Source organism: Hordeum vulgare, chromosome 4H (genome assembly GCF_904849725.1).
Source record: "Hordeum vulgare subsp. vulgare chromosome 4H, MorexV3_pseudomolecules_assembly, whole genome shotgun sequence".
Classification (NCBI taxonomy): Eukaryota; Viridiplantae; Streptophyta; class Magnoliopsida; order Poales; family Poaceae; genus Hordeum; species Hordeum vulgare.
In genome coordinates, this window is record NC_058521.1 from 359,963,119 (window position 1) to 359,976,696 (window position 13,578).

The 13,578-nt window shown below is 43.0% G+C and overlaps 1 protein-coding gene across 1 annotated transcript; it reads right to left on the minus strand.

Annotated features, from left to right (window-relative positions):
- Nucleotides 1–929: 929 nt before the first annotated feature.
- LOC123448625 (ATP-dependent Clp protease proteolytic subunit-related protein 3, chloroplastic) lies at nucleotides 930–7,639 on the minus strand. The gene is made up of 10 exons (XM_045125577.1): nucleotides 7,213–7,639; nucleotides 6,158–6,262; nucleotides 3,845–3,967; nucleotides 3,617–3,676; nucleotides 2,918–3,014; nucleotides 2,763–2,836; nucleotides 2,224–2,277; nucleotides 2,056–2,139; nucleotides 1,400–1,522; nucleotides 930–1,295 (listed from the first exon to the last, which is right to left on the minus strand). Exons 1-9 carry the CDS (start codon nucleotides 7,531–7,533, stop codon nucleotides 1,427–1,429), a joined length of 1,014 nt encoding a protein of 337 aa, XP_044981512.1. The 5' UTR covers nucleotides 7,534–7,639; the 3' UTR covers nucleotides 930–1,295; nucleotides 1,400–1,426.
- Nucleotides 7,640–13,578: the final 5,939 nt, after the last annotated feature.

The following is a 13,578-nucleotide window of genomic DNA, read 5'->3' on the forward strand; positions in this document are numbered from 1 at the left end:
AACAATGTGAACTAGTACGAACCGCGGCCACGGCGAAAAACCTTTGTTCTCAATGTTTGCCTGCGCGGGGACGAGATGAGACCGGAGATGTGGCCGCGTGTTGGACGCCTGCCGACACAAACATAGATCTGAACAGACACAGTTTTATTTCTGTTTTCAAACGAATAAAATTCAGATAAAACGGACGTTCGTTTGAAAATGCATTGCAGTTGCCTAAGGAGAGGATGGAGCGTTGCAAAGGTAGGTGCCTCGTCATGCATGCGATCTTGCCAGATCATATGCCTCACCAGCGTCCGGCGGTGCGTTGGGCCGCCTGCCTGCTGCAAACGTTTTGCTCGGTACATTAGGTACTCTATATGTACACAACGACCGTGCGACAACAGGGCTTTTTTCAAATGAACTGTATAAGATTTGTAGAGGATTAAAATCTTTAGATTTTTTTTAGAATTGGTTATTTAATTCGTCAAACTGAATCCGATTAGTCTTTTTCGTGAAGAATTATTTGTACTGCATCTCGTAGAAAATCTTGGACCCACCCCAATTCTTTTTACAATCTATTTGTTTTTCCTATGCCGGCGAACACGCTCTGCTAAGCAGGGACGAATTTAAGGGGGGGGGGGCTAGACCCTCCTAACAAATTGATTCTTCTACTATGATTGTGATTGTTGTAGGCAAAAAATTTCACTTCATATGAACTTTGCCCCTTTCATGAATAAACTTGTCCCCTCTACGCATGAATGTTGGCTCCGTCCCTGCTGCTAAGTGCTAATCCTACAGCATTCAAGCGGTCATGTCACTGCAATTCTATATTTTTTTTTCCCTATTTCTGCGTTTTAAGAATTCTGCAAAACAAAAAGGCCCTCGAGGGCACTGTTTCTCGTCCACAACATGTTCGTGCTCCCCCGCAAACAGAAAAAACACCATGTTCGTGCTGATAATATTTTGAGCTCGGTTGTTTTCCTCATCCACCCCTTTGTGTCCATAAACCGTGTACGCTGTGCACTAACAGTGACAATAGCTCCACCAAAAACACTCGCTCGCTCCTATCCTGAGAGGATACGTTCGAGTTCTAATCTACTCCCTCCGTTCCAAAATAAGTGTTGATGTTTTAATATAAAATTTATACTAACTTAATACTAAATTTGCTACACTTATTTTAGGGCAGAGTAGTAGTTTGTCCATGGTCCGTACAGTAGGTACCCTCGGCTCTGACAACCTGTCATCCTCAACAGGCAAGATTATTGGGTAGTACTATCTGCATTCAGCCTCTGCGACTGCGAGCTCAAAGGCCTAACCTGCACATTGTCAAACCTCTCAACAATCATACACAAAACATCTTAGGTAGGCCTGAAATGCACGCAAACATAATGCCCAGCAATTACACAGTGGAAAATCTTACTAGGTATTCGAGTTCCAGTGCACAACTTCACATTCCACCGGGGCCTCGGACTCCAGCAACCTTGTCCCAATCCTCAGGGGAGAGCATGTCCGACATGTACTTCTCCTGACCGCGCCAAAGGATCTGACATCATACAACATTAAGTATTTGCTCATTTTTCTAAGGCAAGATTCTGTGCAACCCCACACATAACGCAAGCTACCGTCCCATGTGCAACTCAGCAGGTCAAATAATAATACAATGTGCAATCTTACTATCGCTGCCTAAACAATAAATATAGCACAAGTAACACCTCCAACTCATGCCATCAGATCACCCTTTTTGGTGCACTCATCCAACTATATCTACTCCCTCCGTACCATAATAATTGTAGTTGGGGAGAACTAGTTATGGTACAGAGGGAGTAATTCATAACGTACTCTACCATGATACCTGTGAAAAGCTTCGAGTTCAAATCCATTATTAACTGTAAATAGTCTATTTTGTTTCTTCTAACACTTGGATTTTATATTTTACGTGAAACTCTACATGGCACATTATCGTTTGCTTTTCCAGAAATTTTCATGTTGATTTGGTGCGCAAACTGTACGTTGATTGGAAGAGTGCACCAGAAACTAATATTGCTTATGTTGCCTTGGGTAAAGAGATTAAAATACCTTGTCAATTACCCCAAACTCCTTGGCTTTCAAAGAGTCCATATAAAACGGTCCTCTCATCACCTTGTCTATTTTCTCCGGTGGCTGATAAAGAACTGTTACATCTCAACTGAAAAAAGGGGGGAAAATACAGATCCTTACAAGTAAATGATTAGAAGTTGTTCGTACATTTCCAGTGTGCCTTGCTAAAAGTTTGACCAAGGTGTTCCTGTTGTGCACGACCTACAAGAAGCAACAGGAGGTATTAATTCTCGACTCAAGATGAACCATGAATCCAGGAAACTGACAAAATACTACGGACAATGATATAACTTTATGTGGAGGAGCGGTACACTACCATACCAGGAACCAGGTAATATCGAAATTTGTCATCTCTCATGACTTAGCAAATGGTTTAAATTCCACAAATCAATGGCACATGCAATATTTGCACGACCACATCAACATTGACTGGATTCATTTTTCACTATTGAGATATTCTTAGAGTAGAAGCAAAGCTTCGATGTTTTTTTTACTTAAGTAATAATAAAAGTAACAAAAGACCTAAAGTGGTCAGATCCTTCCCCAGACCCTGCGCAAGCAGGAGCTACGTGCACCGGGCTGCCCTTTTAACAAAAGTAGGTGCTTAATCACTTGCACAGACAGCACTTGCTAACATGTTTGATTCATGAGTACAAGCTGATAAGAAATGAAATCACAGCTCCTACCTCTTTCGCACGAATAACAACATCAGAGGCTTGCATCATCCCATATGAAGGAATACGAGGTTGCTGAATCAAAGCTGAAATGAAAGTACACTTTCTGTTGTTAGCAAGAATCAACCAACAGAAAAATCTGATTCATAGTCCCTCCACATTACTACCTTTGGCATGGGGAAACATATATCGTTTGCCTTTCTTCCCTGCTGCAAGGACAAGGCAGGCATGACCTGCTGCAGCTCCTATACAGAGTGTGTGAACCTGCAGAGCAAATAGTAGATCCATCAAGTTAGTGACTACAGAATTTAGAATACAAAAGACCCTAACGGTCAATTCTACAAACATAAACAGCACATCCTAATATTATGTCAATGATTTTTTGCCCGGTTCAAGACATTAGGGCAACATAGAGGTGCACCATGAGGGTACACAGGCGAAATCATTCTAATACATCAAAGATATGATTTGTTGCTTCTAAGACACTTCGTAGACAAAAAAACAGCATATTCATATTAATTTGGTGCCCAACCAAAGCCAGTTTGAACTATCACACCTTAAGTGTGGTTGCACCGAATATTTTGCCAAACATCGGTACGAATAATTGGCCAGTTATATATTAGAACCAACTTCTTGCTGAATATATGCATACATAATGAAACGATGTCGCTTCATCTTTAACATGTTCCAGATAGTTTTTAAAAAAATGATCAAAGATTATTCATTAACAAACTGGTAACTCTATTTGGTTATTGGTTACTAGCAAAAACATAATACTTTCTGGAAGATTAGAACACAAAAACCAATAAATGTAATAATTAATATTGAACTTCTAAAGTACATTTAGTAAATGCAAAATATGGTACCTCAGTTTTCATCCGCATCATGGCATCATAGATAGCAAAACCTTCTGTCTCCATTCCAACCTAAGAGCAATGATCATCATGACGATGAATAATAAAGCAACATGAGACTTCATAATTTGTCACATTTATCATGGCATAAGTAAGCCATATTTAATAAGATAATTAATCACAATATTAGAGAGCACACTCGACAATGAATCATGAACTGAAGAAGATAAACTTGCTTACTGGTTCACCATCATCACGAGCCGTTCCTGTTGAGTTGATGTATATATATGCAGGCTCACTACTATTCATCCAATCAAGGTACATCAACTGGGCAACGATAAGCTCGGTAACTGCTGGCACCAACTACCAAAGCAAGAAGAGATAATCTCATGAGGTTATTAGTTCTGACAGTCTCATAATAACAGATATTATAGCATGTTCTACAAAAGCAATTTGCTAAGCATCTATTGATAAAGCTACCATTTTAACATCTGCAGAATTTTCAAGTACGCTGAAAACAGATGTCGACCTAGCATCAAATCACAGGATTTAGCAAACTACATTAAGAAAGGCAATTCAAGTGCAGTTCAACATACAAGGGAAGTGAGCCAACATCCACATAGGACAAACTAATGAATATTCTTTTCCACTGTAATGTGGAAACAGTAGAGGGTCAAAGTGTGAGTAAAAGCAGGAAATGTTGCCTTCAGGGCCACTACTGGATACTGGGTACATGGAAGAAACTATGTTACGAGCAATATGTATCCTGGGATCAGAAGTATCTAATTAACACTAGGGGCATTTGATTCAACATGTCCTCTGTACTGGCAGTGGTGAGATCTTAATTACACTAGCGCCATTGCAGAAAATCAGGAGAACATTGGCAAAATTATAGGTTTAGTGTACAAATTATAACAAAATCAGAGATATACAGGTAGCAAATCCCAACCTTGTGCCTGATTAAGCAATATAAAAGTTAATAACCTATTCAGATTGTAATCTAAATTTGTAATACTGAGTGACGGTAAGAATTAGGACAACAGGCTAGTGAGGAGCAAAACTTTGTTAAACTCTATAATAAGTCTATTGTTGACTGCCTGACGGGCTTTGCCAAAAAGGGCTCATAGTATTGCAGTCTATCTTTTTATTTTGGACATATGCAAGGAGATATAATACATAGCATGAAGTGTTAAAGGTCAGTTCCTCTCAGCTACTACAACAGTGGTTTCAGTGTCTGTCTGTCTGTTTTTTTTGCATGGTAATACGTGTCTCATTTATAGAATAAGATCAAGTTACAGAACACGTAAACACCGACCTTACAAGACTGGAAAGATAGAACTATCTTATGCAAAATACCATCGTCTGTCTCTCTCCTTCGACACCACCAAAGCGGCCACCGAAAAGAAAGAGGCCAGATCACCTCTTCATCCGAGCTCGACGTAGCTCCATCGCTGATCAGCAGCTTTACGGACCTCCAAAGTAGTTTGCCAAAAGCAAAACCATTGCCATTGAAAGAATCAGACCGGGGCAACATGTCCCCGGACACGCCATCGAACTCCAGATCTGTCACCCCCGCAAGACGACAACATCTGAGTAGGAACCAGACCTGCCATCCACCAACGACAAACCCAACACAAGATGCACCATCTTCCAGCTGTCACTTGCGTAGACAACCGTCCGCGTGTACTCATGAACGACAAAACCTCCCTGCTCCACCATGACGTCGGAGACAACTCCGCAGCAACGGGGACAAAGCAGAAGGAGAGACACACCTGATGAAGTCACCGCCGCCGCCTCGCCGACACCATCCATGAACCCTAACGCCGCCGATCTAAAGGATCGGCAAACACACGACGCCATCAACTCTGAGACGCCGTCATGAAGGACAACGCCGGTATGGGAGTGAAGTTGAAGCAGATTTATTCGTCCGGACGCCGCTCCCACCACCTCAACGACGCATCACGACCTACAGATCCAAACCCTAACTACACACCGGAGGAACGGGGTCCCTCTCCCTCCTACCGCCGAGGTAGCGGTCGGAGGGAGAGGGGCCAACACCCTGACCGATGGAGATCCGGTGGAAGAGAACACCTCCCTCGTCGCCTGCTCCTAGAGGCGGCTAGGGTAGGAAGACGCTCATTCAGTGTCTGTCTGTCTGATAGCTCAGGATATAACATTGCATCAAATTATTTACTCCCTCCATCTACTAATACAAGGCCACTTCATATTTCTATGTCTAACTTTGACCATTAATTTTACAAACAAAATGTGAGTCATATGTCATAAAAAGTATGTCATTGGATGCACATTTCAAAGAACTTTTTGATAATATATTTTTTATGACATAAAAACCATATTTTGTTCACTAAAATTATAAGTCAAAGTTTGACACGAAAAACGAAGTGGTCTTGTATGTAAAAATGGAGGGAGTATATTTTATCCAGGCTAGTTGATTCACTCATACATACTTATCAGCATATTTTGAATCCATAGATTCAAAATAGAAGAATACCATAGAAAGTTTTCGTACTGAACCTTGGTGCAGATTCATACCGGCATGCCAATATAAACAATCCGGCCATGTAGAAGCAATGATGGCAAATCCGGAGGAGGCCTTCTAGGACTGTGCTGACTGTAAGAGCTGCTAGAACGTTCCACCTGCCAATTTGACAATTTCAGTTAAGCGGAGCACATTTTGCAATAAACTCCTATATATCAAAGATCAAAGTCCGCATATGTAAACTTTAGCAATTTCAGAAGTAAAGCACAAAGGCATTTATATGCAAGGAAGCAGGTTCACAGATTGGAACCTCAATGTGCAACATGATATGTGTATTCGTCTGAGCTAAGTTTGTAAAATCCTGCACATACTCCAGCAGTAGATATATTTTTGCTAGTAGGTTATTATTTGAGTGAATTCCTCTTTTTACCCTGTAGTTGTACATTTTTGACACTAATTACCCTATCGAGTGGAAATTCGTCTATAATACCCCTTTTGGAAGCTTTGGACACTCGTTTTCTGATGCATGTCCATCAGGCAAGGTGTGAGGTGACGCCCGGGATCCAAAAATATATGGACGATGATGAAGAATGGAACAGATGGACAAAAGAAGTCTGGACATGATCGTCAACGATGTCCTCTGATCTTTACAATTTTTTCTACAAATTATGAACGCAACATGTCAATCCTATCTAGAATAAACAAGAAAAATGTAAATTTGAGGAATTACCGTGTTAAAAGTCACCAAAATCTGATATTTCGATAAAAGTTCCACTAAATTGGGTAATATGTGTCACAAATGTACAACTAGAACCCTTTAGGATAGCAACCTAATTAAACATGTTAGCTGGCACTGAGCAGAGCCTTGACATGTTTTACGACTTAATACATGGATCACATAATTCTGACAACCACTAACAAAATGGAGAAGAAAAACAATCCCAAGAAATGGTTTGCATGTAGTGTACCTATAGCCGCCCAAATGAGCACCAGGTTTCAATTTCAGCTTCTTTCTTCCATTTCTAAGTGTGTGGTGAGACCAGCATCGTATCATACTACCGCAGTCCATACAAGCACGAAGAAAGTGAGCGCGAAAGCACTAAATCACCTGCGCGGGCGAAGACATCAGCTTGGCGTTCTGGAAGATCTCGAGGAACGGCAGGTGGTCCTCTCCGCGGCGCTCGCCACCCGCAGCTGCTGCGAGCTGCTCTGGAGAAGCAGCGGCTAGCGTGGATAGGAACGGGTCGCCCCTCGGGTTGAACAACGGCGACGGAGCCCCCGCCGCCGACCCAGCAACACGCGCCACGAGGGTAGATGACGGCGGACTGCACCTTCCGGACCGGGCTAGGGGATTCGGGAAGAATGGGGACGACGTCGCGGTGGGCGGGGAAGGGGTAGGGAGGCGTAGGGAAAGGAAGGAGGAGGCCATGGTGCCCGGTGGTGGTGTTACTCGGCCGCGGCGTGCGAGCGAGCTCGGGGAGTGGTGTGTGTGTGGATAATTTGGTTGGAGCTGACGCCTGACGCCTGAGCTCTGGGCCTTGTCCTTTGAAAGAGAGCATGGGCTGAATGAAACCATGGGGCCTTCTGGGCTGAAGTATGTTCTTAGAAGAGAAAAGTATCATTTTTTCTCTCAACTCCTGTGTGATGGATCGATTTTTGGAAATCCCTATTTGTCCGAAATCATTAGTTGAGGAATACACCTTTCAACGATTACTCTCATTTTTAATATTACGAAAAATAGTGCACTACATGCGTGTCACTTGTCGTAACCTGGAAATTTTCCTTTTTTCGTAGATCCGTATTTCAAAATGTTTTTATCTCCTAAACCGTGCGTTCAAATCTTGAATCATTTTCACTGTTAGGTTTCTCACGTTGAAATTAGGTTTTGATGAACTTTATTTTCATACAAAAAAACAAACAAAAAAATTATGCCTCACGCGATAGAAAAAAAACAGAAAATGTGTTTTTTCCTTTTCCGAGAGGCACGGACCATGCCTCTCGCGAAGACAAAATTGTTTCTTTCGCGAAAGCAAAATCGTGCCTCTTACGAAAAAAGAAAGAGCAGAAAACACGTTTTTTCATTACCGAGAGGCGATAACAGAACCGTGCCTCTCGCGAAAAAAAAGAAGTAGAAAACACGATTTTTTTTCATTTCTGGGAGGCACAGTCATGCCTCTCGTTAAGGCAAAACTGTGCCTCTCGCAGGAAAAAAGAGAGCAGAAAACACATGTTTTCTTTTTCGAGAGACACGACCGTGTTTTTTACAAAGAAAACAGAAAACGCGTTTTTCCCTTTTCGAGAGGCACGGCCGTGCCTCTCGCGATAGCAAAACCGTACCTCTCATAAAAATATGTTTTTCCGCGCAATTTTTTTTGAATTTTTTTCTTCTTTCGAAAGCTACAAAAGACCAATGAAAATCGGGAACAAAAAAACCGAAAAAACCGCTCTAAAAAGCCGAAAACATGTGCTAAAAATAAAATAAAATAAAATCTAAGGAGAACGCTCAGAACACGATATGTGGTGGTGCGTCGAAGTGATCGCTCAAAAGCTGTCGAATTAGTGCTTGCTAACTAGTTGACTTTGTTTAGATCCATGAATTTATTTAATTTTTGCGAGGGATCTCAGGAAAATGTATTATTTTAAAATGCCCGTATATTTTAAACCGTGCAACGGATCACAATAAGTTATATATGTAAAACGTGTATAATTTCATGTAGATTAATATTTTTCAACTTACATGCATATTTAAGGCGTGTTCGGAAACCTTCCACTCCGCTACTCCGCTCCAGGAGCGGGTGGAGCTGCCGTTCAAAACCGTGGAGCTGGCCAATAGGCACTCCTTAGATTCTTGAATTACAGGGAGCCGGTGGATTGCCGAACAGCCCCTTAGCTGTTGGACCTGTTGTTTGCATAGTTTTGTGTGCTGTTATGTTAGGTGATTTATCCCATAGCTATTTATGTGTGCATCTGGATTGCTCAATCCTAGTATGTAAAATGTTTATGTTGTTTGCAATGTATTTTTATGCATGTTAAAAATAGTTGTCTTAATGTTTTCATGTAGGTGGCATACACAGTTTGTTAAGCCGGGTTTATGTCATATTCTCGAATATATGTGGTGGCATTAGTTTTATTTCAAAACCCACATATTATATATGTTTTGGGGTAGAAAAATCCGTAGAATTTATCTGTCCATTTAGTTTTATCTTTTGAGCAAGTTAGTGTGCATGATATTTTGCCATGATGCCCTTTTGTTTATTTTATGTGATTAAATCCATGCATGATATGAATTACTTGTAAACATGAGATATGCCCTTGGACATGTATGCTAGCGCCCGATTCCACCGGAGCCCGATGAGATCCGCCACGGGAGCTCGTCGTCGGTGATGCTCTGATGATGGGTTGGTCCATCTGAGACCACCATCAGCTTCAGCGTGTCGCGAAGATGTTGTAGGAGCCAAACCCTGACCTTTTAGCGCTCTATATCCATGACCTCGGCGTTGCCCGAGCTCCGGGAGCCGCCGAGCTCGTCGCCGGCGTCATCTCCGGCCGTTTCAACCCCTGAGACTAGCAAAAATGGGCTCGCGGATGAGTGGTCGTTCCTCTAGTGCCCTCCGCCGCTTGTTTGGTCGCCGGAGGAGCATTTCAGATGCCTCTGTCGTCCCTGGAGCCACTGGCGGCTCATCACCGGTGGGTTTGACCCCCAGCGCCGGTGGGTTGACTCCCGTGAGCCTATGACAGGTGGGGTCAGCCCCTGGCAAATTAAGTTTAAGTTAATAAAAATAATTAGTTAATTAAATCACTAACCAGACACTGACATGTGGGCCAGCCTCTGTTAATTAGCTATTTAACTTAAAGTTTAATTAAAATCTAACTAGAGTCGCTGACTAGTGGGTCCCACTGGTTAGGTTTGACTTTCAACGGCCAGACTGACGTGCTGATGTCATGTTGATGCAGTAATACTATTTCTGTTTTAAATAATTTCAGAATAAGTGCAAAACTTTGGAAATTCATAGAAAATTAAATATAACTCCAAATTTTACAAATAATATATGCAAATTGATCAGAAAAAATTCAATGAACACAATGGTGCTACTTTCATGCATGGCAAACAAAGTTATGAAACAGCATCAGGTCAAATCAATTAAAGGAATTTATTAAATGTCCCATTTTAAATAGTATTGGAATTTGAATTCAAATCAGCATCAAACCAAAGGTTTGATAGCCACACTAGCTCATGCTACGTTTCATTTCATGCCATGATCATGCATCATATTGTTGCATATGAATGTTATTTATTGTCGTTATTATTTCGGTAGGCTGTGCCCTTCCGGATACGTCCGAATATCCGACTGACGAGTTTAATCCTTCTGCTGAGCAACAAGGCAAGGACCCTTTTGATCATCCTGATATAATCCCATGTTCTTGCTCCTGCTCCCACTTATTGCATTAGGACAAATATTTCAGATGTTTTACTTCGGTAGATGAACCTATTCCTTTGCATGACCTGTCATTGTCACAGTAAATAGCCAAACCTTGCAGCCTAGCATACCTGGTAGTTGCTTGAGCCATGATGTGTCTTATCCTGCTATGCTTGCTATGCCTAGAGTTGCGTCAGGTCTGTTTCATCCGGGTGATGAACAGGAATGGATTAATGTGTTCTAGTGACAAAGTATAAGTGTGGATCCTGATTTGGTAAAGGTACCGATGAAAGGCTATGTAGGAGTACATGGCGGGTTGTTTCATTGGAACCGTCCTTAGGAACTCAGTTCTGTGTATGTAATCCAAGACTAGTTACTACCACATGCTGGGCCCTGAAATATGACCCCGCCCGACTTATTACTCGCCTAGTACTCGGTCCAGGAGTTGCAAGTAGTTTGTGGTGTTTATAGTAATGTTGGAGGCCGTGCATAGTGCTGACCTTAGAGGTGGGCTATGATGCGGTAGGCAGTGGCACGGTGTACCAAGTGGCACCCGGATGGTGGGCTTGGGTGTTGGAAATATGCCCTAGAGGCAATTATAAATTAGTTATTATTATATTTCTTTGTTCATGATAATCGTTTATTATCCATGCTATAATTGTATTGATTGGAAACACAGTGCATGTGTGGATACATAGACAAAACACTATCCGTAGTAAGCCTCTAGTTGACTAGCTCGTTGATCAAAGATGGTCAAGGTTTCCTGACCATAGGCAAGTGTGTCACTTGATAACGGGATCACATCATTAGGCGAATCATGTGATGGACTAGACCCAAACTAATAGACGTAGCATGTTGATCGTGTCATTTTGTTGCTACTGTTTTCTGCGTGTCAAGTATTTGTTCCTATGACCATGAGATCATATAACTCACTGACACCGGAGGAATGCTTTGTGTGTATCAAACATCGCAACGTAACTGGGTGACTATAAAGATGCTCTACAGGTATCTCCGAAGGTGTTCGTTGAGTTAGTATGGATCGAGACTGGGATTTGTCACTCCGTGTGACGGAGAGGTATCTCGGGGCCCACTCGGTAATACAACATCACACACAAGCCTTGCAAGCAATGTAACTTAGTGTAAGTTGCGGGATCTTGTATTACGGAACGAGTAAAGAGACTTGCCAGTAAACGAGATTGAAATAGGTATGCGGATACTGACGATCGAATCTCGAACAAGTAACATACCGAAGGACAAAGGGAATGACATACGGGATTATATGAATCCTTGGCACTGAGGTTCAAACGATAAGATCTTCGTAGAATATGTAGGATCCAATATGGGCATCCAGGTCCCGCTGTTGGATATTGACCGAGGAGTCACTCGGGTCATGTCTACATAGTTCTCGAACCCGCACGGTCTGCACACTTAAGGTTCGACGTTGTTTTATGCGTATTTGAGTTATATGGTTGGTTACCGAATGTTGTTCGGAGTCCCGGATGAGATCACGGACATCACGAGGGTTTCCGGAATGGTCCGAAAACGAAGATTGATATATAGGATGACTTCATTTGGTTACCGGAAGGTTTTCGGGCATTACGGGTAATGTACCAGGAATGACGAATGGGTTCCGGATCTTCACCGGGAGGGGGGACCACCCACCCGGGAGGGCCCAAGGACCTTGGGGTGGCGCACCAAGTAGGTGGGGTCAGCCCAAGGCTGTCTTGCGCAAGAGAGAAAGAAAAACCAAAAAGGAGAGAAAGAGAAAAAAAGGGAAAGGTGGGAAGGAAGAGAAGGACTCCTCCTTCCAATCCTAGTTGGACTAGGATTGGAGGAGGACTCCAACTCCTCCTTGGTGGCGCAGCCCTTGGGGCTCTTTGAGCCTCAAGGCAAGCCTCCCCTCCCCTCCTCCTATATATATGGAGCTATTAGGGCTGATTTGAGACAACTTTTGCCACGGCAGCCCGACCACATACCTCCACGGTTTTTCCTCTAGATCGCGTTTCTGCGGAGCTCGGGCGGAGCCTTGCTGAGATTAGATCACCACCAACCTCCAGAGCGCCGTCACGCTGCCGGAGAACTCATCTACCTCTCCGTCTCTCTTGCTGGATCAAGAAGGCCGAGATCATCATCGAGCTGTACGTGTGCTGAACGCGGAGGTGCCGTCCGTCCGGCACTAGATCGGGACGGATCGCGGGACGGTTCTGGGACGGTTCGCGGGGCGGATCGAGGGACGTGAGGACGTTCCACTACATCAACCGCGTTTCTTAACGCTTCTGCTGTGCGATCTACAAGGGCACGTAGATCGGAAATCCCCTCTCGTAGATGGACATCACCATGATAGGTCTTCGTGCGCGTAGGAAATTTTTTGTTTCCCATGCGACGTTCCACAACAGTGGCATCATGAGCTAGGTTCATGCGTAGATGTCTTCTCGAGTAGAACACAAAAGTTTTTGTGGGCGGTGATGTGCGTTTTTCTGCCCTCCTTAGTCTTTTCTTGATTCGGCGGTATTGTTGGATCGAAGCGGCTCGGACCGACATTACTCGTACGCTTACGAGAGACCGGTTTCATCGCTACGAGTAACTCCGTTGCTCAAAGATGACCGACGAGTGTCGGTTTCTCCAACTTTAGTTGAATCGGATTTGACCGAGGAGGTCCTTGGATGAGGTTAAATAGCAATTCATATATCTCCTTTGTGGTGTTTGCATAAGTAAGATGCGATCCTACTAGATACCCATGGTCACCACGTAAAACATGCAACAACAATTAGAGGACGTCTAACTTGTTTTTGCAGGGTATGCTTGTGATGTGATATGGCCAACGATGTGATGTGATATATTGGATGTATGAGATGATCATGTTGTAATAGTTAATATCGACTTGCATGTCGATGGTACGGCAACCGGCAGGAGCCATAGGGTTGTCTTTAAACTAATGTTTGTGCTTGCGGATGCGTTTACTATGTTGCTAGGACGTAGCTTCAGTAGTAATAGCATGAGTAGCACGGCAACCCCGATGGCGACACGTTGATGGAGATCATGGTGTGACGCCGGTG

What these genes read in the sequence shown, in the direction of transcription:
- LOC123448625 (XM_045125577.1), bottom strand. Translation starts at nt 7,533, where the DNA reads ATGGCCTCCTCCTTCCTTTCCCTACGCCTCCCTACCCCTTCCCCGCCC. An exon ending in CTCGTGATGATGGTGAACCA is followed by an intron (nt 3,677 to 3,844) that starts GTAAGCAAGTTT and finishes CATTGCTCTTAG; the next exon opens with GTTGGAATGGAGACAGAAGG. An exon ending in TTGTTATTCGTGCGAAAGAG is followed by an intron (nt 2,278 to 2,762) that starts GTAGGAGCTGTG and finishes TGCTTCTTGTAG; the next exon opens with GTCGTGCACAACAGGAACAC.